Source organism: Oncorhynchus clarkii, unplaced genomic scaffold (genome assembly GCF_045791955.1).
Source record: "Oncorhynchus clarkii lewisi isolate Uvic-CL-2024 unplaced genomic scaffold, UVic_Ocla_1.0 unplaced_contig_3315_pilon_pilon, whole genome shotgun sequence".
NCBI lineage: Eukaryota > Metazoa > Chordata > Actinopteri > Salmoniformes > Salmonidae > Oncorhynchus > Oncorhynchus clarkii.
Window position 1 is genome coordinate 32,137 of NW_027258686.1, and position 26,408 is coordinate 58,544.

At 44.2% G+C, this 26,408-nt stretch overlaps 1 protein-coding gene across 1 annotated transcript in view; it reads left to right on the forward strand.

Moving 5' to 3' along the window:
• Positions 1–26,014, forward strand: part of LOC139398195 (thyroid receptor-interacting protein 11-like) — a gene marked incomplete at its 5' end in the record, with an annotated part of 55,998 nt that extends 29,984 nt beyond the window's left edge. The window contains 18 exons of the mRNA XM_071144315.1: positions 3,377–3,592; positions 3,811–4,536; positions 6,868–7,026; positions 7,564–7,731; positions 10,545–10,629; positions 13,684–14,069; positions 14,237–14,365; positions 14,561–14,668; positions 15,770–15,972; positions 17,223–17,361; positions 18,052–18,156; positions 20,413–20,946; positions 21,959–22,069; positions 22,385–22,555; positions 23,251–23,400; positions 23,938–24,131; positions 24,823–24,986; positions 25,800–26,014. Of these exons, the coding sequence (XP_071000416.1) occupies positions 3,377–3,592; positions 3,811–4,536; positions 6,868–7,026; positions 7,564–7,731; positions 10,545–10,629; positions 13,684–14,069; positions 14,237–14,365; positions 14,561–14,668; positions 15,770–15,972; positions 17,223–17,361; positions 18,052–18,156; positions 20,413–20,946; positions 21,959–22,069; positions 22,385–22,555; positions 23,251–23,400; positions 23,938–24,131; positions 24,823–24,986; positions 25,800–25,957 (3,906 nt within the window). The remainder of the gene's footprint in view (positions 1–3,376; positions 3,593–3,810; positions 4,537–6,867; positions 7,027–7,563; positions 7,732–10,544; positions 10,630–13,683; positions 14,070–14,236; positions 14,366–14,560; positions 14,669–15,769; positions 15,973–17,222; positions 17,362–18,051; positions 18,157–20,412; positions 20,947–21,958; positions 22,070–22,384; positions 22,556–23,250; positions 23,401–23,937; positions 24,132–24,822; positions 24,987–25,799) is intronic.
• Positions 26,015–26,408: the final 394 nt, after the last annotated feature.

Below are 26,408 nucleotides of genomic sequence, written 5' to 3' on the forward strand. Positions count from 1 at the left end.
ACCAGTACTGAGTAATGATAACTAGGCTATATACACAGGGTACCAGTACTGAGTAATGATAACTAGATTATATACACAGGGTACCAGTACTGAGTAATGATAACTAGGTTATATACACAGGGTACCAGTACTGAGTAATGATAACTAGATTATATACACAGGGTACCAGTACTGAGTAATGATAACTAGATTATATACACAGGGTACCAGTACTGAGTAATGATAACTAGGCTCTATACACAGGGTACCAGTACTGAGTCATTATAACTAGGCTATATACACAGGGTACCAGTACTGAGTCAATGAGTAATGATAACTAGGTTATATACACAGAGTACCAGTACTGAGTCAATGAGTAATGATAACTAGGTTATATACACAGAGTACCAGTACTGAGTCAATGAGTAATGATAACTAGGTTATATACACAGGGTACCAGTACTGAGTAATTATAACTATGCTCTATACACAGGGTACCAGTACTGAGTAATGATAACTAGATTATATACACAGGGTACCAGTACTGAGTAATGATAACTAGATTATATACACAGGGTACCAGTACTGAGTAATGATAACTAGATTATATACACAGGGTACCAGTACTGAGTAATGATAACTAGATTATATACACAGGGTACCAGTACTGAGTAATGATAACTAGATTATATACACAGGGTACCAGTACTGAGTAATGATAACTAGATTATATACACAGGGTACCAGTACTGAGTAATGATAACTAGATTATATACACAGGGTACCAGTACTGAGTAATGATAACTAGATTATATACACAGGGTACCAGTACTGAGTAATGATAACTAGATTATATACACAGGGTACCAGTACTGAGTAATGATAACTAGATTATATACACAGGGTACCAGTACTGAGTCAATGATAACTAGGCTATATACACAGGGTACCAGTAATGATAACTAGGCTATATACACAGAGTACCAGTACTGAGTAATGATAACTAGGTTATATACACAGGGTACCAGTACTGAGTAATGATAACTAGGTTATATACACAGGGTACCAGTACTGAGTAATGATAACTAGGCTATATACACAGGGTACCAGTAATGATAACTAGGCTATATACACAGAGTACCAGTACTGAGTAATGATAACTAGGTTATATACACAGGGTACCAGTACTGAGTAATGATAACTAGTCTATATACACAGGGTACCAGTACTGAGTAATGATAACTAGGCTATATACACAGGGTACCAGTACTGTGTCATTATAACTAGGTTATATACACAGGGTACCAGTACTGAGTAATGATAACTAGGCTATATACACAGGGTACCAGTACTGAGTAATGATAACTAGGCTATATACACAGAGTACCAGTACTGAGTCAATGAGTAATGATAACTAGGTTATATACACAGGGTACCAGTACTGAGTAATGATAACTAGATTATATACACAGAGTACCAGTACTGAGTAATGATAACTAGGTTATATACACAGGGTACCAGTACTGAGTAATGATAACTAGGCTATATACACAGAGTACCAGTACTGAGTCAATGAGTAATGATAACTAGGTTATATACACAGAGTACCAGTACTGAGTAATGATAACTAGGTTATATACACAGGGTACCAGTACTGAGTAATGATAACTAGGCTATATACACAGGGTACCAGGACTGAGTAATGATAACTAGATTATATACACAGGGTACCAGTACTGAGTAATGATAACTAGGTTATATACACAGGGTACCAGTACTGAGTAATGATAACTAGATTATATACACAGGGTACCAGTACTGAGTAATGATAACTAGGCTATATACACAGGGTACCAGTACTGAGTAATGATAACTAGATTATATACACAGGATACCAGTACTGAGTAATGATAACTAGGTTATATACACAGGGTACCAGTACTGAGTAATGATAACTAGGTTATATACACAGGGTACCAGTACTGAGTAATGATAACTAGATTATATACACAGGGTACCAGTACTGAGTAATGATAACTAGATTATATACACAGGGTACCAGTACTGAGTCAATGATAACTAGGCTATATACACAGGGTACCAGTAATGATAACTAGGCTATATACACAGAGTACCAGTATTGAGTAATGATAACTAGGTTATATACACAGGGTACCAGTACTGAGTAATGATAACTAGGTTATATACACAGGGTACCAGTACTGAGTAATGATAACTAGGCTATATACACAGGGTACCAGTAATGATAACTAGGCTATATACACAGAGTACCAGTACTGAGTAATGATAACTAGGTTATATACACAGGGTACCAGTACTGAGTAATGATAACTAGTCTATATACACAGGGTACCAGTACTGAGTAATGATAACTAGGCTATATACACAGGGTACCAGTACTGTGTCATTATAACTAGGTTATATACACAGGGTACCAGTACTGAGTAATGATAACTAGGCTATATACACAGGGTACCAGTACTGAGTAATGATAACTAGGCTATATACACAGAGTACCAGTACTGAGTCAATGAGTAATGATAACTAGGTTATATACACAGGGTACCAGTACTGAGTAATGATAACTAGATTATATACACAGAGTACCAGTACTGAGTAATGATAACTAGGTTATATACACAGGGTACCAGTACTGAGTAATGATAACTAGGCTATATACACAGAGTACCAGTACTGAGTCAATGAGTAATGATAACTAGGTTATATACACAGGGTACCAGTACTGAGTAATGATAACTAGATTATATACACAGAGTACCAGTACTGAGTAATGATAACTAGGTTATATACACAGGGTACCAGTACTGAGTAATGATAACTAGGCTATATACACAGGGTACCAGTACTGAGTAATGATAACTAGATTATATACACAGGATACCAGTACTGAGTAATGATAACTAGGTTATATACACAGGGTACCAGTACTGAGTAATGATAACTAGGTTATATACACAGGGTACCAGTACTGAGTAATGATAACTAGATTATATACACAGGGTACCAGTACTGAGTAATGATAACTAGATTATATACACAGGGTACCAGTACTGAGTAATGATAACTAGATTATATACACAGGGTACCAGTACTGAGTAATGATAACTAGATTATATACACAGGGTACCAGTACTGAGTCAATGTACAGGAGTATGCAATAATTGAGGTAGATAGGTACATATAACTAGGAATAAAGTGTTAGATTGTAATCAGTTGCCTCAGAGAGGGTGAGGGCCCTGAGAAGGGTTTTCTACATTGCCGTTTGCTGTTCGATGAGAGCTATTTTCAGTTGAAATATTTCATTATTGTTGACAATTTTTATTTTATTTTTATATATTTATTTTTTCTTCCTCAGCGGAATCTACAGGAGAGGCTTGCCAGGGCCGAGGAGAGAGTGGAGTCAGACAGCCTTGATGGAGGGGAGTCCTCCCCATCCGCCACAGAGCAGCTATCAGGGCTGAGGGCAGAGCTAGAGAAGAGCGAGCAGTCGTTGAGCGAGATCCAGGAGGAACGAGATACCCTCCTCAACGAGCTGGAAGAACTGGACCGACAGAACCAACAGGCCACCCAGGTCTGGTTGGCATTTGTACAGACTACACTGTGGGGTTTTCTTGTTTGTTTTTTTAACAGGGAAATGCGTCATTTCATTGTGAATTTATTTAAAGACGAGGTTTACGTGATCAGATTATGGTCTCCAAAGTTTATATTAGTCAGATGCGCAGCAAAGTAACACGACTGAGACAAGGTTATGGACATGCTGTTTTATTGTGTTGCGTCTCCACGTTACAGCATGTCATCTCGGTGAAGGAGCAGCTCTCTGTTCAGCTGAAGGAATCTGAAGCTGTTGTGGCTCGGCTCCAATCAGAGCTCAGTACCACCGCCGACCAGAGGGCGGCGCTGCAGCAAGAGCTAAAGGCCCAGCAGGAGAAACTGAGCCACAGTGCCTTCACTCTCAACGACCTACACATGGGCAAGCAGCAGCTGGAGGACACCGTTAAGGAGCTGAGAGACAAACTTGGACGGGCAACAGAGATGGGCAAAGAGGCACGCAGGGAGACCCAGGAGTTCCAGAGAACCATACAGGAGAGGGAGGAGCAGCTGTCGGCTGCCCGGGCAGAGCTGTGTGAGGCTGGGGAGAGAGGGAGAGAATCCGGGGCGTCCATAGAGCAGCTGGAAGTGCTCAGGAGAGAACTGGCAGAGATGAAGAGCTCCCAGGAGAAGATGATGTCAGAAGACTACGAGATGAAGATGGAGAAGCAGAGGCTGAAGACTGAGGCTGAGCAGGCCCAGGGGAGGATAGAGGAGCTGGCCAGGCAGGTCAGGGAGGTTCAGGCTGCTCTCACCAGGACCGTCCTGGAGAAGGACACTCGTATCAAGGCTCTGAAGCTGGAGAAGAGCCAGCTGGAAGGGGAACTGGGCCAGGCAGAGAAGGGGCTACAGGAACAGACCAGGCAGTACCAGCAGACCATCGAGGAGCTGACCGCTGCCCGCTCCATGGACGCCTCGGCACTACAGGTCCACTGTTGTTTTAATCAATTTATCTATCTTCATTTAATTTTTCTAGATATTTTCAAGCTATTTTCTGATGTTATTGAACAGAGAGAGATGGATGTCAGTGGGCAGGTACAGAGAGAGGTTATGTCAAAGTCCCGTAGGCTGGATTTGAACATATGCAGACTTTCTATGCCAGGGGTGTCGAACTAATTTCGTAGAGGGACTAGTGTCTGCAGGTTTTTTTTGGGGGGGGGGGGGTTCCTTTCAATTAGGACCTAGACAACCAAGTGAGTGGAGTTCCTAACTCATTTGTGACCTTATTTCATCAATCAAGAACAAGGGAGGGGCAATAATCCGCTGACGCTCGGCCGTCCGTGGAAGGAGTTTGACCCATGTGTGCCGGAGACTGCTGCATTAGGATACTGTTAGACCAGCCAGGACACTTAGTATCTTCATTTATCATTAGGATGCTGTTAGACCAGCCAGGACACTTAGTAACTTCATTTATCATTAGGATGCTGTTAGACCAGCCAGGACACTTAGTAACTTCATTTATCATTAGGATGCTGTTAGACCAGCCAGGACACTTAGTATCTTCATTTATCATTAGGATGCTGTTAGACCAGCCAGGACACTTAGTATCTTCATTTATCATTAGGATGCTGTTAGACCAGCCAGGACACTTAGTAACTTCATTTATCATTAGGATGCTGTTAGACCAGCCAGGACACTTAGTATCTTCATTTATCATTAGGATGCTGTTAGACCAGCCAGGACACTTAGTAACTTCATTTATCATTAGGATACTGTTACCCCAGCCAGGACACTTAGTAACTTCATTTATCATTAGGATGCTGTTAGACCAGCCAGGACACTTAGTAACTTCATTTATCATTAGGATGCTGTTAGACCAGCCAGGACACTTAGTATCTTCATTTATCATTAGGATGCTGTTAGACCAGCCAGGACACTTAGTATCTTCATTTATCATTAGGATGCTGTTAGACAAGCCAGGACACCTAGTAACTTCATTTATCATTAGGATGCTGTTAGACCAGCCAGGACACTTAGTAACTTCATTTATCATTAGGATACTGTTACCCCAGCCAGGACACTTAGTATCTTCATTTATCATTAGGATACTGTTACCCCAGCCAGGACACTTAGTATCTTCATTTATCATTAGGATGCTGTTAGACCAGCCAGGACACTTAGTATCTTCATTTATCATTAGGATGCTGTTAGACCAGCCAGGACACTTAGTATCTTCATTTATCATTAGGATGCTGTTAGACCAGCCAGGACACTTAGTATCTTCATTTATCATTAGGATGCTGTTAGACCAGCCAGGACACTTAGTAACTTCATTTATCATTAGGATACTGTTACCCCAGCCAGGACACTTAGTATCTTCATTTATCATTTGGGGTGGCAAGCTTAGAGCGTTGGGACAGTAACCGAAAGGTTGCTGAATCAAATCCCCGAACTGACAAGGTAAAAATCTGTCGTTCTGACCCTGAACAAGAAAGTTAACCCTCTGTTCCCCGGTAGGCCGTCATTGTAAATACGAATTTGTTCTTAACTGACTTGCGATGTTAAATAACATTTTTTTTAAATTATTATAATTTTAAAAAATCATTAGGATACTGTTAGACCAGCCAGGACACTTAATATCTTAATGTTTTTATCTTCATAGTCATATTTATGTCTTCATAGTCATATCTGTCTTCATTTCATATTAATCTGTCTTCATTTCATATTAATCTGTCTTCATTTCATATTAATCTCTCTTAATTATCATATTTATCTGTCTACATTATCATATTTATCTCTCTTAATTATCATATTTATCTCTCTTCATTATCATATTTATCTCTCTTCATTATCATATTTATCTGTCTACATTATCATATTTATCTCTCTTAATTATCATATTTATCCGTCTTCATTATCATATTTATCCGTCTTCATTATAATATTTATCTGTCTTCATTATCATATTTATCTGTTTACATTATCATATTTATCTCTCTTAATTATCATATTTATCTCTCTTAATTATCATATTTATCTCTCTTCATAATCATATTTATCTCTCTTCATTATCATATTTATCCGTCTTAATTATCATATTTATCTGTCTTCATTATCATATTTATCTGTCTTCATAATCATATTTATCTGTCTTCATTATCATATTTATCTGTCTTCATAATCATATTTTTCTAGAAAGTTGTTTTTATCTTTCTCACTTTGTTTATTATTTTAATTTCATTTGTTAAGCGTTGACTTTGAACCAAATGTTTTGTTTTAAAGTGCTATATAAATAAAGTTTGATTTGATTGCTTGCAGACGGAGCATGAGCGGACAGTGAGGCTGAACCAGGAGAAAGATCTGGAGATATCCCAGCTTAAAAGAGACGTGGAGCAGATGTCCTCCGACCACAGAGACACCAACGAGATGCTGTCCATCACCGTGGCCGGACAGAAACAGCTGTCCGACCTCCTCCAGGTCAGCTGACATACCATAGAGTTAGATAGAGGACTCATCTTTTGTCTTATAACGGGTATATATATCCATGAGTCCTTTTATCTAACTCTGTGACAGACCTTTCTGACATTTTAAAGGGGCAATCTGCAGTTAAAAACAACTACAAAGAGGTCACGCCCGCCACCTTTCGGGGTATTAAGGATAGATATGGCTGCAGAAATGTAATGACTCTCATAATTCGTAGACCAAGCTATGGATACGAGGACTGACTATAAGATCAACATGATAACTGTAACCATGTGTTGGAGCTATACAGCGTTTGTTTACAATTACCTTGTTTACAAACAATGGAGTGAAACGTTTGCGTTCCGATGGGGTTAGACAGTTGAACGAAGCTCATGAGACATTTATAAGTTATATATATAGATCCTAATAATCAATCCTAATAATCAATGCCTATATATCATTAATTTATAAGTCCAAAAAATGCATGTAGGAATTGCAGATTGCACCTTTTAAAATTTTTTTTTTTTAATGATTCTAAATGTGAATCTCCAGGAGAAGGACTCCTTCACGGAGGGTCTGAGAGCCAACATGGCCGCCACCCAGAGGGAGCTGGAGGCCGGGGTCCAGGCAGCCACCCAGGAGGCTGAGACCCTTAGAGGAGCTCTGGAGGAGAAGGACAAGCAGCTGGGAGGCATGAAGGAAGACAACAGTCACCTGAAGGTAGGTCTACAATATGTATGACATGGGTAACGTGCAATATATCTGTTATGCTATTCATTATGGTTTATTTGGATAGTGACAAGTACACGTTGAGAAACATGTTGAGTGTGTAATGTACAGTGTCTATTTTGTATACAGCAGTACTGTGTGCCTAAGTTACTTTTCCCCTCGGGGAAATGAAAGTTCATCCTCACCTCCGCTCTTACCCTTCTCACTGAACTACCCGGCCTGTCGTGACTGATCTACCCGGCCTGTCATGACTGATCTACCCGGCCTGTCATGACTGATCTACCCGGCCTGTCCTGACTGATCTACCCGGCCTGTCCTGACTGATCTACCCGGCCTGTCATGACTGATCTACCCGGCCTGTCATGATTGAACTACCCGGCCTGTCATGACTGATCTACCTACCCGGCCTGCCATGACTGATCTACCCGGCCTGTCATGACTGATCTACCTACCCGGCCTGTCGTGACTGATCTACCCGGCCTGTCGTGACTGATCTACCCGGCCTGTCCTGACTGATCTACCTACCCGGCCTGCCATGACTGATCTACCCGGCCTGTCCTGACTGATCTACCTACCCGGCCTGCCATGACTGATCTACCCGGCCTGTCCTGACTGAACTACCTACCCGGCCTGTCCTGACTGATCTACCCGGCCTGTCATGACTGAACTACCTACCCGGCCTGTCATGACTGATCTTCCTACCCGGCCTGCCATGACTGATCTACCCGGCCTGTCCTGACTGATCTACCTACCCGGCCTGCCATGACTGATCTACCCGGCCTGTCATGACTGATCTACCCGGCCTGTCATGACTGATCTACCCGGCCTGTCCTGACTGATCTACCCGGCCTGTCCTGACTGATCTACCCGGCCTGTCATGACTGATCTACCCGGCCTGTCATGATTGAACTACCCGGCCTGTTGTGACTGAACTACCCGGCCTGTTGTGACTGAACTACCCGGCCTGTTGTGACTGAACTACCCGGCCTGTCGTGACTGAACTACCCGGCCTGCCATGACTGAACTACCCGGCCTGTCGTGACTGATCTACCCGGCCTGTCGTGACTGATCTACCCGGCCTGTCCTGACTGATCTACCTACCCGGCCTGCCATGACTGATCTACCCGGCCTGTCATGACTGATCTACCTACCCGGCCTGTCGTGACTGATCTACCCGGCCTGTCGTGACTGATCTACCCGGCCTGTCCTGACTGATCTACCTACCCGGCCTGCCATGACTGATCTACCCGGCCTGTCGTGACTGATCTACCTACCCGGCCTGCCGTGACTGATCTACCTACCCGGCCTGCCATGACTGATCTACCCGGCCTGTCCTGACTGATCTACCTACCCGGCCTGCCATGACTGATCTACCCGGCCTGCCATGACTGATCTACCTACCCGGCCTGTCATGACTGATCTACCTACCCGGCCTGTCATGACTGATCTACCTACCCGGCCTGTCATGACTGATCTATCTACCCGGCCTGTCATGACTGATCTATCTACCCGGCCTGCCATGACTGATCTACCCGGCCTGTCATGACTGAACTACCCGGCCTGTCGTGACTGATCTACCCGGCCTGTCATGACTGAACTACCCGGCCTGTCATGACTGAACTACCCGGCCTGTCATGACTGATCTACCCGGCCTGTCATGACTGATCTACCTACCCGGCCTGTCATGACTGATCTACCTACCCGGCCTGTCATGACTGATTTATCTACCCGGCCTGCCATGACTGATCTACCCGGCCTGTCATGACTGAACTACCCGGCCTGTCGTGACTGATCTACCCGGCCTGTCATGACTGAACTACCCGGCCTGTCATGACTGAACTACCCGGCCTGTCATGACTGATCTACCCGGCCTGTCATGACTGATCTACCCGGCCTGTCATGACTGATCTACCCGGCCTGCCATGACTGATCTACCCGGCCTGCCATGACTGATCTACCCGGCCTGTCATGACTGATCTACCCGGCCTGTCATGACTGATCTACCCGGCCTGTCATGACTGATCTACCCGGCCTGTCATGACTGAACTACCCGGCCTGTCATGACTGAACTACCCGGCCTGTCATGACTGATCTACCCGGCCTGTCATGACTGATCTACCCGGCCTGCCATGACTGATCTACCCGGCCTGCCATGACTGATCTACCCGGCCTGTCATGACTGATCTACCCGGCCTGTCATGACTGATCTACCCGGCCTGTCATGACTGATCTACCCGGCCTGTCATGACTGATCTACCCGGCCTGCCATGACTGATCTACCCGGCCTGCCATGACTGATCTACCTACCCGGCCTGTCATGACTGATCTACCCGGCCTGTCGTGACTGATCTACCCGGCCTGTCGTGACTGATCTACCCGGCCTGTCGTGACTGAACTACCCGGCCTGTCGTGACTGATCTACCCGTCCTGTCGTGACTGAACTACCCGGCCTGTCGTGACTGATCTACCCGGCCTGTCGTGACTGATCTACCCGGCCTGTCGTGACTGATCTACCCGGCCTGTCGTGACTGATCTACCCGGCCTGTCGTGACTGATCTACCCGGCCTGTCGTGACTGATCTACCCGGCCTGCCGTGACTGATCTACCCGGCCTGTCATGACTGAACTACCCGGCCTGTCATGACTGATCTACCCGTCCATCTAATCATTAGTTTTGTTTTCGTTTTTTAAATTGCATTGTCGTCGCCCCCCCCCCACCACACCGCTTTAAAAGCACTTTTAGATGATTCATTAATGTAATGAAAAGTGCAATAAAAGAGTAATAACTGATGATTACCCTATCAGGAGGAGATCGATCGCCTCAGGGACCAGCAGAACAGACCCCAGCCCTCCGGCCTGTCCGAGCCACGCACCCTGGACATCATCACAGGTAAATAGAATTAGCTGTTCTGCTGTTGTTTAGAATACGATGTGATTTCGTCTGTGTGTATTGTTATGGCTCCAGGCTTTCCCTTGGTGGCACCAGCCCATGATTTGGGGTCACCCCACAAATGTTTTGCAGCCGGCACATAATAAATACATTTCGAATCAAACTTTATTCGTCGCGTGCGCCGAATACAACAGGTGAAATGCAGTGAAATACTTACAGGCCCTAACCAACAGTGTAGACCTTACAGTGAAATGCTTACAGGCCCTAACCAACAGTGCAGACCTGACAGTGAAATGCTTACAGGCCCTAACCAACAGTGCAGACCTTACAGTGAAATGCTTACAGGCCCTAACCAGCAGTGTAGACCTTACAGTGAAATGCTTACAGGCCCTAACCAACAGTGCAGACCTTACAGTGAAATGCTTACAGGCCCTAACCAACAGTGTAGACCTGACAGTGAAATGCTTACAGGCCCTAACCAACAGTGTAGACCTTACAGTGAAATGCTTACAGGCCCTAACCAACAGTGCAGACCTGACAGTGAAATACTTACAGGCCCTAACCAACAGTGTAGACCTTACAGTGAAATGCTTACAGGCCCTAACCAACAGTGCAGACCTTACAGTGAAATGCTTACAGGCCCTAACCAACAGTGTAGACCTGACAGTGAAATGCTTACAGGCCCTAACCAACAGTGCAGACCTTACAGTGAAATGCTTACAGGCCCTAACCAACAGTGCAGACCTTACAGTGAAATGCTTACAGGCCCTAACCAACAGTGCAGACCTTACAGTGAAATGCTTACAGGCCCTAACCAACAGTGTAGACCTGACAGTGAAATGCTTACAGGCCCTAACCAACAGTGCAATTTGTAAGTAAAAAATAGGTATTAGGTGAAAAATAGATAAGTAAAGAAATAAAAAAAACGACAATAAATGACAGTGAAAAATAACAGTAGAGGGGCTATATACAGTAGAGGGGCTATATACAGTAGAGGGGCTATATACAGTAGAGAGGCTATATACGGTAGAGGGGCTATATACGGTAGAGGGGCTATATACGGTAGAGGGGCTATATACGGTAGAGGGGCTATATACGGTAGAGGGGCTATATACGGTAGAGGGGCTATATACGGCTATATAGTAGAGGGGCTATATACGGTAGAGGGGCTATATACGGTAGAGGGGCTATATACGGTAGAGGGGCTATATACGGTAGAGGGGCTATATACGGTAGAGGGGCTATATACGGTAGAGGGGCTATATACGGTAGAGGGGCTATATACGGTAGAGGGGCTATATACGGTAGAGGGGCTATATACGGTAGAGGGGCTATATACGGTAGAGGGGCTATATACGGTAGAGGGGCTATATACGGTAGAGGGGCTATATACGGTAGAGGGGCTATATACGGTAGAGGGGCTATATACGGTAGAGGGGCTATATACGGTAGAGGGGCTATATACGGTAGAGGGGCTATATACGGTAGAGGGGCTATATACGGTAGAGGGGCTATATACGGTAGAGGGGCTATATACGGTAGAGGGGCTATATACGGTAGAGGGGCTATATACGGTAGAGGGGCTATATACGGTAGAGGGGCTATATACGGTAGAGGGGCTATATACGGTAGAGGGGCTATATACGGTAGAGGGGCTATATACGGTAGAGGGGCTATATACGGTAGAGGGGCTATATACGGTAGAGGGGCTATATACGGTAGAGGGGCTATATACGGTAGAGGGGCTATATACGGTAGAGGGGCTATATACGGTAGAGGGGCTATATACAGTAGAGGGGCTGTATACAGGAGAGGGGCTATACACAGACACTGGTTGGTCGGGCTAATTGAGGTAGTATGTACATGAATGTATAGTTAAAGTGACTATGCGTATATGATAAACAGAGAGTAGCAGCGTGAAAGAGGGGTTGGTTGGGGGGGAGCACACAATGTAAATAGTCCGGGTAGCCATTTTGATGACCTGTTCAGGAGTCTTATGGCTTGGGGGGTAAAAACTGTTGAGAAACCTTTTGGTCCAATACTTGGCGCTGACTTTATATGAGTCATCTTATAAAATAATGATGAAGTCGTTCACAATACTATATTAGGAAGGGTAATAGACTAGTGAAATCGTATTCAATAAATACGTTGTTACTTCTAACAGGCCAAACAGGAATGCACAATTAAAAAATATATAATCCAATGATTGTTATGAGTTTTGGGTTGAACATTATGCAAATGTTTTGTTATATCTTACTGTCAAAATAGCGCTCCAGAATTTAGATTTATTTTTTTGGGGGGGGTTCAATTGAGATTCATTTTCCTTCATCTTTTATGTACGATGCACTAACATTTTTTATATAGGCCTAATTCGATCGGTTCTAATTTACCACCTGAGGAAGTAGAAAGCCAAAACACATTAGCTAGATCGCTAACGTTTAAATATAACACCATGTATTAATCTAACGGTAAATGTAAATCCTAATTTTAAAAAAACACGTTGCAGTGTAGCCGAGTTCACTTGTGATGGCCGACGTGCTACGTAATTCAAAGCCCTATCAGGTCAGATGTCTTGATTTGTTTAATTAGGTGTGCTTTGCGCTCGGTAAAGAGCGTTAAGAAATAAACATTACACCTACAAGAAAGCGTTGACCGTCCTCTCTTTTTAATTTGGACAACTTATTGCTTCCAAAGTAGAAGTTTTCACGCAATTCTAAGAGGTGTAAAAAAAGGCTCACTCACTACAGCAGCCGGTCCCAGCGCACCAGGCACAGCAGTAGGGCAGACACTTTCATTACAGCAATCATGTGAATAATGCCTTTTTTACTGTTTAATCAAATTCATGGTTTTATCCGCCTCAGAAAATAGGAAGTTTTGATTCAGGTGACCAGGTAGAATGTTCAGTGCGAACAATTAAAAATGTAACTCGCGCAAAGGGTTGCAAAAATACCTTTTTTTTTAAATAAATTTTTTAAGTCGCCGTCTCATAGTCCTGCAGAAAGGAATCGCCTTGACGACAGTCGCATTCAGATTTACAAAAAATGTTAATCACAGAACTGGAGAATGAGATCAGCCAGCTGAAGAGCACCAGAGACGGACTGGAGGAGGAGGGCCACTCCCTGAAGAGGAGAGTAGAGGAGCAGCGGGGTCACCTCCTCTCCTCCCAGCAGTCTCTCCTGGCGCAGCAGAATGAGTTGGAGCAGGCCCACCAACGCCACGAGCAGAGCAGAGAGAACTACGATAGGCTGATCCACGCCAAGGACGAGGAGATTGGGCGCCTGCAGCAGGAAGTAGATCACCTCGGCCACACCCACTCCTCCCAGGAACAGGAAGTGGTCATCCTCCAACAGGAAGACAAGACCCAGTCGTCCCTGAATAACGGAGAGAACGACAACGAGAAACATGACCTGTCAAAGGTGGAGATAAACCGTCTGGTGAAGGTATTTCCTGCATTTTATTATTTAATATTATAATAATCATCTAATAAATAATCTGATTTCTGTTAAATGACAACATAAAATTAAAATAAATGTAATGACATCATCCATCTCACTTGACTTGAGCAACTGTGGGCCTTCTTGCTAATACATCTGATCTAAACCCGAAGGGCATCAAGGAGAAGGAGACTGAAATCAGCCAGCTGAATGAGAAGAACCTGAACCTGACCAGACAGCTGGCCCAACTGGTGGTCTCCAGAGAGGAGATTGGGAAACTCTCCCAGATGCTCTTGCAGAAGGTATGTCGTTTTTAAAAGGGCAATATGCAGTTCAAACAACTGTTTTAGTAAAAAAGCCGAGGGATGGGGCTGGAGAAATGTATGGATACAAGGACTTGGCCATCCATGATATCAAATGTATAGTTAAACCATGTTTTGAGGCGATGTAACAGTTTGTCTTATTGAAATATACCGTTTTTTTTTATTTCTCTCAAGGACCTGGAGATCCAGGCACTGCATGCTAGAGTCTCCCTGGGGGGCCACAGCCAGGACGTGATGTTCCTCCAGCAGCAACTGCAGGCTTACGCCGTGGAGAGAGAGCAGGTCAGAATCACAATCGGAATAAACTTTATTTGCCAAGTAGACTGTATGTACACTACCGTGCAAAAGTTTGGGGTCGTTTAGAAATGTCCTTGTTTTTGAAAGAAAACATTGTCCATTTTTAAAATAACATCAAATTGATCAGAAATACATTGTTAATGTTGTAAATGACTATTGTACCTGGAAACGGGCAGATTATTTTATGAAATATCAATATGACTATTGTAGCTGGAATTGGATGATTTTTAATGGAATATCTACATAGGTGTACAGAGGCCCATTATGAGCAACCATCACTACTGCGTTCCAATGGCACGCTGTGTTAGCTAATCCAAGTTTATCATTTTAAAAGGCTAATTGATCATTAATTAGAAAACCCTTTTGCAATTGTGTTAGCACAGCTGAAAACTGTTGTTCTGATTTAAAGAAGGAATAAAACTGTCCTTTAGACTAGTTGAGTATGACTCCGGGATGCTGGCCTTCTAGGCAGAGTTCCTCTGTCCAGTGTCTGTGTTCTTTGGCCCGTCTTAATCTTTTATTTTTATTGGCCAGTCTGAGATATGGCTTTTTCTTTGCAACTCTGTCTAGAAGGCCAGCATCCCGGAGTCGCCTCTTCACTGTTGACGTTGAGACTGGTGTTTTGCGGGTGTTCTGCGTTTATCTAATGACAAATTAGCCTTTTAAAATGATAAATCTTGGATTAGCTAACACAACGCGCCACTGGAACACAGGAGTGATGGCTGCTGATAATGGGCCTCTGTACACCTATGTAGATATTCCATTAAAAATCATCCAATTCCAGCTACAATAGTCATTTACAACATTAACAATGTCTACACTGTATTTCTGATCAATTTGATGTTATTTTAATGAACCAAAAATGTGCTTTTCTTTCAAAAGCAAGGACATTTCTAAGTGACCCCAAACCTTTAAACGGTAGAAGTAGTCTACATATAGTAGTACAGATGTAGTAAAAACAGAACAATAAGAGGATTTAATAAACAAATTGACACATTTTTAAAAATTGTGTAAAGTGACTGTGTAAAATTTGTGACTGTGTAGAATTTGGGATTGTTAAAGTAAAATGTGTTTTTGTTAATTTAGGTGCTGGCGGTGCTGAATGAGAAGACGAGGGAGAACAGTCAGCTGAGGGGGGACTACCAGCGCATCATGGACATTGTAGCAGGGAAGGAAGCTGTGCTCCTCAAGGTCCAGCAGGAGAACCAGAGGCTGTCCACCATGTCTGACCCCTCAGGCAGCCAGGAGATGTTCAGAGAGACCATCCAGAACCTGTCCCGGATCATCAGGTGTAGTTGTGTTGTACATTCGGTGCAGAAATACAGTAACTCAGTTGGTAGAACAAGGCCCTTGCAACTCCAGGATAATGGATTCCTTTCCCGGGAATGCAAGTCCATTTGAATGAAAGTGTCTGCTAAATGATATACACTACCGTTCAAGAGTTTGGGGTCCATAAAATAAAATAAAAAGTGGTATCTGAGAATGGCCAATAAAAATAAAAGATTAAGATGGGCAAAAGAACACAGACACTGGACAGAGGAACTCTGCCTAGAAGGCCAGCATCCCGGAGTCGCCTCTTCACTGTTGATGTTGAGACTGGACAGAGGAACTCTGCCTAGAAGGGCAGCATCCCGGAGTCTCCTCTTCACTGTTGACGTTGAGACTGGTGTTTTGCAGGGTTCTATTTAATAAAGCTGCCAGTTGAGGACTTGTGAGGCGTCTGTTTCTCAAATTAGACACTCTAAAATACTTGTCCTCTTGCTCAGTTGTGCACCGGGGCCTCCCACTACTCGTTCTCTTCTGGTTAGAGCCAGTTTGCTCTGTTCTGTGAATGGAGTAGTACACAGCGTTGTACCAGATCTTCAGTTTCTTGGCAATTTCTCACATGAAATAGCCTTCATTTCTCAGAACAAGAATAGACTGACGAGTGTCAGAAGAAAGTCCTTTGTTTCTGGCCATTTTGAGCCTGTAATCAAACCCACAATTGCTGATGCTCCAGACACTCAACTAGTCTAAAGAAGGCCAGTTTTATTCCGTCTTTAATCAGTTTTCAGCTGTGCTAACATAATTGCAAAAGGACTTTCTAATGATCAATTAGCCTTTTGATTGTTGCTGATAATGGGCCTCTCTACTCCTATGTAGATATTCCAGAAAAAATCAGCAGTTTCCAGCTACAACAGTCATTTACAACATTAACAATGTCTACACTGTATTTCTGATCAATTTAATGTTGTTTTAATGGACAAAAAATTTGCTTTTCTTTCAATCACAAGTACATTTCTAAGTGACCCCAAACTTTTGAACGGTAGTGTATATATATGTATGTGTAATAAATTGTTATTATATATATATATATATATATATATATATATATATATATATACCTTCTAGTGTACTGTGCCCTACTTGGTAATGTCATGTATCCATGTATCCATGTGCTGTTTAATTATATTCTCCTGTCCTTGAGCATGCAAATACAATTTAATTTTCTTATTATTATTGTCATCATCGTCGTCGTTGTTGTTGTTGTTATTATCAGAGAGAAGGACATTGAGATCGACGCGCTGACCCAGAAGTGCCAGACCCTGGTGTCGGTGCTGCAGGCAGGAGACTCTGGAGGCGTCAGCTCCAACCAGTTTGAAGAGCTGCTGCAGGACAGGGACACACTGAAACAACAGGCAAGACAAGATATTTAGCATTTTGTCTGTTTTTACAGAACTGTGCCTGCCTTGTGTCATAAAACCTTCTCACGGGAGGTAAAAACATTATTCACATCACAGATGAGGAATCGCTGTTTTTAAAGTGCGATAGTGCAATTCCATGTATAAAGGTGTCTCTAATGTATATATTGGAAGATGTATAATGTAGCTGAGGCTAATGTAGCTGAGGCTAATGTATATATTGGAAGGTGCCTAATGTAGCTGTGGCTAATGTAGCTGAGGCTAATGTAGCTGTGGCTAATGTAGCTGTGTCTAATGTATATATTGAAAGGTGCCTAATGTAGCTGAGGCTAATGTAGCTGTGTCTAATGTAGCTGTGTCTAATGTATATATTGAAAGGTGCCTAATGTAGCTGTGGCTAATGTAGCTGTGGCTAATGTAGCTGTGTCTAATGTAGCTGAGGCTAATGTAGCTGTGGCTAATGTAGCTGTGTCTAATGTAGCTGAGGCTAATGTAGCTGAGGCTAATGTAGCTGAGGCTAATGTAGCTGTGTCTAATGTAGCTGAGGCTAATGTAGCTGTGGCTAATGTAGCTGTGGCTAATGTAGCTGTGGCTAATGTAGCTGTGGCTAATGTATATATTGAAAGGTGCCTAATGTAGCTGTGTCTAATGTAGCTGAGGCTAATGTATGTATTGTAATGTATCCAGGTGAAGAAGATGGAGGAGTGGAAGATGCAGGTGATCACCACAGTAAAGAACATGCAGCATGAATCTGGCCAGTTGGTAGAGGAGCTCCACAAGCTACAGGGACAGGTAACCATCATCATATCTTAAAGTAATGAATCATGTATCATATGTAATGATAATGAGCCTGCCCAGCAGTAATAATGTTAAGATAAAGTACTAACTCAATTGGCGATTGGCGAAGTCACCCCACAGTCACCCCAAACGATTGGCGAAGTCACCCTAAACGATTGGCGAAGTCACCCCCAAACGATTAGCGAAGTCACCCCAAACGATTGGCGAAGTCACCCCAAACGATTGGCGAAGTCACCCTAAACGATTGGCGAAGTCACCCCAAACGATTGGCGAAGTCACCCCAAACGATTGGCGAAGTCACCCCAAACGGAAACTCTGCAGATGGCCCAATGTCCCTTCCCAAATTAGAAAGATGTGAGAACTTGTGAAATCCTGATTTTATCCAAATAATCATTATTGAAATATCTGCTTACCTGAACATTAGTCGTCCCGTCCCACTGTCTGTTGACAGATGCTACGATGACTGTAGACATCACCATAGACCCTGTAGACATCACCATAGACCCTGTAGACATCACCGTAGACCCTGTAGACATCACCGTAGACCCTGTAGACATCACCATAGACCCTGTAGACATCACCATAGACCCTGTAGACATCACCATAGACCCTGTAGACATCACCATAGACTCTATAAACATCACCATAGACCCTATAGACATCACCGTAGACCCTGTAGACATCACCATAGACCCTGTAGACATCACCATAGACATCACTGTAGACATCACCATAGACCCTGTAGACATCACCATAGACCCTGTAGACATCACCATAGACCCTGTAGACATCACCATAGACCCTATAGACATCCCCATAGACCCTGTAGACATCACCATAGACATCACTGTAGACATCACCATAGACCCTATAGACATCCCCATAGACCCTATAGACATCACCATAGACCCTATAGACATCACCATAGACATCACTGTAGACATCACCATAGACCCTATAGACATCACCATAGACCCTGTAGACATCACCATAGACCCTGTAGACATCACCATAGACATCACTGTAGACATCACCATAGACATCACTGTAGACATCACCATAGACCCTATAGACATCACCATAGACATCACTGTAGACATCACTATAGACCCTGTAGACATCACCATAGACCCTGTAGACATCACCATAGACCCTGTAGACATCACCATAGACCCTGTAGACATCACTGTAGACATCACCGTAGACATCACCATAGACATCACCATAGACATCACCATAGACCCTATAGACATCACTGTAGACATCACTGTAGACATCACCATAGACATCACTGTAGACATCACCATAGACCCTGTAGACATCACCATAGACCCTGTAGACATCACCATAGACCCTATAGACATCACCATAGACATCACCATAGACATCACCATAGACCCTATAGACATCACTGTAGACCCTGTAGACATCACCGTAGACCCTATAGACATCACCATAGACATCACTGTAGACATCACCATAGACCCTATAGACATCACCATAGACCCCATAGACATCGCTCTAGACCCCGTAGACATCACCATAGACCCTGTAGACATCACCATAGACCCTGTAGACATCACCATAGACACTCATCAGACACTGGTCCATCATGATGTATTCCTGTAATCTAACTCACTACGTTAAGACAGCCTGTCCCTCATCAGACACTGGTCCATCATGATGTATTCCTGTAATCTAACTCACTACGTTAAGACAGCCTGTCCCTCATCAGACACTGGTCCATCATGATGTATTCCTGTAATCTAACTCACTACGTTAAGACAGCCTGTCCCTCATCAGACACTGGTCCATCATGATGTATTCCTGTAATCTAACTCACTACGTTAAAGACAGCCTGTCCCTCATCAGACACTGGTCCATCATGATGTATTCCTGTAATCTAACTCACTACGTTAAGACAGCCTGTCCCTCATCAGACACTGGTCCATCATGGCACACAGACAGATCTCTTCCTCTACCTGAAAGGAAAGTCTTTCAACAACATTATCTTTTGTCATGTGTTTTTTTTTTTAAATTTAAATTTTATTTTTTTGGGGGGGGGGGGGCGGTTCCCAATTGGGGTGTTTTATGGGTACATGATCACGATAGGACAAAGGTTGACATCGCCCAACCCCTTCTGTCAACTACAACGTGATGTGTCGGCCAGCCCGCTGAACCTACTAGTGATCCGTCATTCAGCAGCCTTATTGGGATGAATAAAGGACTGTTTTGTCTCTGATCCTGTAGGTGGATGCAGACAACGACTGCACCTCGACTCTCTCCGTGGACTACAGCCGTCTGATCCACAGCTATGAGCAGAAGGAGAGGAAGCTCGGCAGTCTCAGTCACGAACTAGCCCACGTCCAACAGACCATCAGTCAGCTGAGCAGTACTAAAGATGTCCTCCTGGGGAAACTGGACAGTGTGGCGCAGAGTCCCCAAGTCAACCCACTGTCTGCTGCCCTGACGTCTACTGCCCAGCCTCCTGCTGCAGTGGAACCTCCCAGACACCAGGTGGCAGCACCTGCAACACAAGGGAACCAGGAAGGACTGAGACAGGAGTTGGAGTCTCTGAGAGCCCTCCTGTCTGAGAGGGAGACTATGATCAGGACCTTGCAGGAGAATAACCACCGCCTGTGTAACTCAGCCCAGGTGTCAGACAGCGAGCAGCGAGGCCACGCCGAGGAGGCCAGACAAGTCAGAGAGAGACTGGACGTTCTGCAGCGCTCTGTCAGGGAGAAAGACCTGCTCATCAAGACTAAAGGAGATCAACTCACCCAGGTGTGTGTGTGTGTATGCGTGTGTGCGCGTGTGTGCGTGTGTGTGATATGAGGAAGGCACAGCGTGTGCTATTAAGACTTAAATGTAACCGTAAATAAAATCTATATTCAGTTGCAACTGAATCAAGTGATTAATGACCCCTTCATTAGAATGAGTACAACGGTCAATTCAAGTGAATTATGTCATAAATGGTGGACTGGCAGCCATTTTGAGTGTCCACATAGGTGCAAAGTAGGATGTTCTAGCAGGCATTTTGAGTGTCCACATAGGTGCAAAGTAGGACGTTCTAGCAGCCATTTTGAGTGTCCACATAGGTGCAAAGGTAGGATGTTCTAGCAGCCATTTTGAGTGTCCACATAGGTGCAAAGGAGGATGTTCTAGCAGCCATTTTGAGTGTCCACATAGGTGCAAAGAAGGATGTTCTAGCAGCCATTTTGAGTGTCCACATAGGTGCAAAGGTAGGATGTTCTAGCAGCCATTTTGAGTGTCCACATAGGTGCAAAGGTAGGATGTTCTAGCAGCCATTTTGAGTGTCCACATAGGTGCAAAGTAGGACGTTCTAGCAGCCATTTTAAAAGTGTCCACATAGGTGCAAAGTAGGACGTTCTAGCAGCCATTTTGAGTGTCCACAAAGGTGCAAAGTAGGCCGTTCTAGCAGCCATTTTGAGTGTCCACATAGGTGCAAAGTAGGACGTTCTAGCAGCCATTTTGAGTGTCCACATAGGTGCAAAGGTAGGATGTTCTAGCAGCCATTTTGAGTGTCCACATAGGTGCAAAGGTAGGATGTTCTAGCAGCCATTTTGAGTGTCCACATAGGTGCAAAGGTAGGATGTTCTAGCAGCCATTTTGAGTGTCCACATAGGTGCAAAGGTAGGATGTTCTAGCAGCCATTTTGAGTGTCCACATAGTTGCAAAGGTAAGATGTTCTAGCAGCCATTTTGAGTGTCCACATAGGTGCAAAGGTAGGATGTTCTAGCAGCCATTCAATCTGTGCATTTGTTTATTTCTCCAGGTAAGTGAGAGCCTGAGGAACCGTGAGAGCGACAACGAGGTGTTAAAACAAGCCGTGACCAACCTGAAGGAGCGAGCTCTTATCCTGGAGATGGATACCAGGAAGCTGAAGGTAGGTAGCCCAGCGGCTCAGGAGTTCAAACTTTTAACCGGAAGATAGCCAGTTAGAATCCTGGGCTGGATTGACCTGAAATCTGGAGGGCTGCTAAGATGTGGAGGTCATCCTAAAGATGTTGGGTTCTTGAGCAAGGCCCTTAAACCCACAACATGCTCTCTATCCAGTGGCACTAGACTGCAGCTTGACCCTCGTGTGTGAGGGTCAAGTGTGCTGTCTGGAGGGGATTGAGAGATATAAGATATATTAAGATATATTTCCGTTGTTTGCTGAAACCTGGACAATTTGAAAGTTATTTGAATTCTATTGAAGGATGAGAACGAGGCTGTGGCCCAGCGGAGCCGGGAGAAGGAGTCAGAGTTCAGAGCCCTGCAGGAGACCAACATGCAGGTGTCCCTCCTCATGAGGGAGAAGGAGTTTGAGAGGAGCGCCATGTCAGAGAAGGCTGCCGCCATGGAGAAGATGCTCAAGGACAGAGAACAGGTTAGGATGTTTGTACTGTACAAAATCAGTTACTATAAACTACTAACTACACATTTTTGGGAGAATGATCATTGGGGAACTTAAAATGCCATAACTCAAATCCTTTATTGAAGCGATAAGGCCAGAGGGAGGTGTGATATATGACCAATATACCACAGCTAAGGGCTGTTCTTAGACACGACACAACGCGGAGTGCCTGGATACAGCCCTTAGCCATGGTATATTGGCCATATATCACAAACCCTAGCGGTGCCTTATTGCTATTATAAACTGGTCACCAACGTAAATTAGAGCAGTGTAAGTAAACGTTTTGTCATACCCGTGGTATACGGTCTGATATACCACGGCTGTCAGCCAATCAGCATTCCGGGCTGGAACCACCCAGTTTATAATTAGTAATAGATTACAGATCTAGTGAAGGACAGAGAAATTCAATCAAAGAAGTAAAATAGGCTATTTAAATAGTTTAAATACATTTTCAAACACTTGGTTAAATCTTTTCTCAAACTGATCAATAATGTATTTCTTCCTGACCCTGTAAAACAACACTTTCACTGCACCTATCAGGTGTGTGTGTTTTTATAACCTGACCGTTCCATTGCGGTGTCCCATGGCAACAGTCAGAAGAGCGGGAAGCAGAACCAGCTGTTTGATCAAATGTTTTTTATATAAATTTTTATTGATACGTTTCCCAGGGCAACAGCCAGAAGTCTGGAGAGCTCAACCAGCTCCTGAACGAGCTGAGGTCCATGCAGGAGAAAGCTGTGGCATTCCAGCAGGAGAGAGACCAGGTCATGCTGGCTCTCAAACAGAAACAGATGGAGACGACAGCCGTACAGACAGAGGTAGGATGGATGGACACACACCAGGGTTTATGTTAGGGAAATGGTGGCCCGTCCAGGGTTTCTGGTAGGGAAATGGTGGCCCGTCCAGGGTTTCTGGTAGGGAAATGGTGGCCCGTCCAGGGTTTCTGGTAGGGAAATGGTGGCCCGTCCAGGGTTTCTGTTAGGGAAATGGTGGCCCGTCCAGGGTTTCTGGTAGGGAAATGGTGGCCCGTCCAGGGTTTCTGGTAGGGAAATGGTGGCCCGTCCAGGGTTTCTGGTAGGGAAATAGTGGCCCGTCCACTGTTTCTGGTAGGGAAATGGTGGCCCGTCCAGGGTTTCTGGTAGGGAAATGGTGGCCCGTCCAGGGTTTCTGGTAGGGAAATGGTGGTCTTTTATTATTCAAAAACATCTCTCGCTCTCGCTCTCTCTCTGTGTATGTTTTTCTCGCTCCGCCTGTCTCCTCTCTCTCTCCGTCTGTCTCCTCTCTCTCGCTCCGTCTGTCTCCTCTCTCGAACCGTCTGTCTCCTCTCTCTCGAACCGCCTGTCTCTCTCTCTCAGCTGCAGCATGTGAAGGACAGAGAGCAGCGGTTGAAGTTGGAGCTGGACCGACTACGGAACCACCTGCTGGAGATAGAGGAGTCCTACACACGGGAGGTCCTCGCCGCGGAGGACAGGGAGGCGGAGCTACGCAAGAGAGTCACGCTATTGGACGACAGACTGGCCACTTCCTCCAGTCAGGTGGAGAGCACCAGGTAAACATCTTCAGTAGGCACGAAGATGAAACAGGGAAGTACGATCTGAACGTTTTTGAAACGTCTTGAAACATTTTTTTGACTCTGGGGGCCCTAATGAACAAGACCCCTTGAAAACAGATGGTCTGTTTATCACTGGTGTTGGTTGAGTTACAGAAGGATAAAAACTTTATTGTCCCGTGTCCACGAACACACAGAAATGTACGTCCAATTGAAAGTTTGTGTTCTGCACTATCAAATCAAATGTATTTGTCACATACACATGGTTAGCAGACGTTAATGCCAGTGTAGCGAAATGCTTGTGCTTCTAGTTCCGACAATGCAGTAATAACCAACGAGTAATCTAACCTAAACAATTCCAAAACTACTACCTTATACACATAAGTGTAAAGGGATAAAGAATATGTACATGAAGATATATGAATGAGTGATGGTACAGAACGGCATAGGCAGGATGCAGTAGATGGTATTGAGTACAGTATATACATATGAGATGAGTAATGTAGGGTATGTAAACATTATATTAAGTAGCATTGTTTAAAGTGGCTAGTGATATATTTGACATCCATTTCCATTATTAAAGTGGCCAGAGTTGAGTCGGTGTGTTGGCAGCAGCCATTCGATGTTAGACGCAGCGAGGTTTGGGTAGCAGAAAAACGAGAGACATCCTTCTTCTTTGTTTGTCTCGTAGCCACCAGGCGTCTCTCCAGGTGGAGTCTCTCCAGGAGCAGCTGAGTGGAACGGTGAGGCAGAGAGACGAGGCCTTGACTCAGCTCAGAGCAGCACGGGACCAGGTCAACCAGTACGCCGTGTCCCTGTCCAACCTCCAGATGGTGCTAGAGCAGTTCCAGCAAGGCAAGACTACTGGCCTCCGCTTGTCTGGTCCCAGATCAGTTTGTGCTGTGTAGATGGCGTCTATGATCGATGTAATGCCATGATAAGGACCGTAGGAGTTGGTAAGAGCACTAACAGGTCTGGGACCAGGCTAGCCTCTGCTGTAATGCATGTTGTTTATTTTTGGTATCCAGATCTGTTGGTGTTGTATAGCCAACTCTATGGTCACTGAGGCGGTAGGGAGAATATAGCCTGGTATCCAGATCTGTTAGTGCTCTATAGCCAACTCTATGGTCACTGAGGCGGTAGGGAGAATATAGCCTGGTATCCAGATCTGTTAGTGCTCTATAGCCAACTCTATGGTCACTGAGGCGGTAGGGAGAATATAGCCTGGTATCCAGATCTGATAAGTGCTCTATAGCCAACTCTATGGTCTCTGAGGCTGTAGTGAGAATATAGCCTGGTATCCAGATCTGTTAGTGTTGTATAGCCAACTCTATGGTCTCTGAGGCTGTAGTGAGAATATAGCCTGGTATCCAGATCTATTAGTGTTGTATAGCCAACTCTATGGTCTCTGAGGTTGTATTGATTATATAGCCTGGTATCCAGATATGTTAGTGCTGTAGAGCCAACTCTATAGTCACTGAGGTTGTAGTGATTATATAGCCTGGTGTCCAGATCTGTTTGTGCTCTATAGCCAACTTGATGCTATACCACACACAGATCTGGGACCAGTCTCATCTAAAAGCAACACCAACTCCGACAGAGAAAATAGAGCTCTTCTGGTCTTTATAAAGATATGAACCTCTTCTCTCTGTGTTCTCCTCCCGACAGAAGAGAAAGCCATGTATTCGTCAGAGCTCGATAAATACAAGAGGGAGAAGGACGAGTGGAGAAGAAAAGCAATTAAACTGGAGGACGTGGCCTCAGCACTTCAGGTAGGACACTTCAGAACGACTCATCAAGTACACATCCACTCCTCAATCATATAGTCCTCATGTTAGTCCAAACAACTACCTCTTCCCCTACTGTATTTATTTATTTATTTTTGCTCCTTTGCACATCATTATTTCTATCTCTACTTTGCACATTCTTCCACTGCAAATCTACCATTCCAGTGTTTTACTTGCTATATTGTATTTACTTTGCCACCATGGCCTTTTTTTTGCCTTTACCTCCCTTATCTCACCTCATTTGCTCACATCGTATATAGACTTGTTTCTACTGTATTATTGACTGTATGTTTGTTTTACTCCATGTGTAACTCTGTTGTTGTTGTATATGTCGAACTGCTTTGCTTTATCTTGGCCAGGTCGCAATTGTAAATGAGAACTTGTTCTCAACTAGCCTACCTGGTTAAATAAAGGTGTTCTCAACTAGCCTACCTGGTTAAATAAAGGTGTTCTCAACTGGCCTACCTGGTTAAATAAAGGTGTTCTCAAC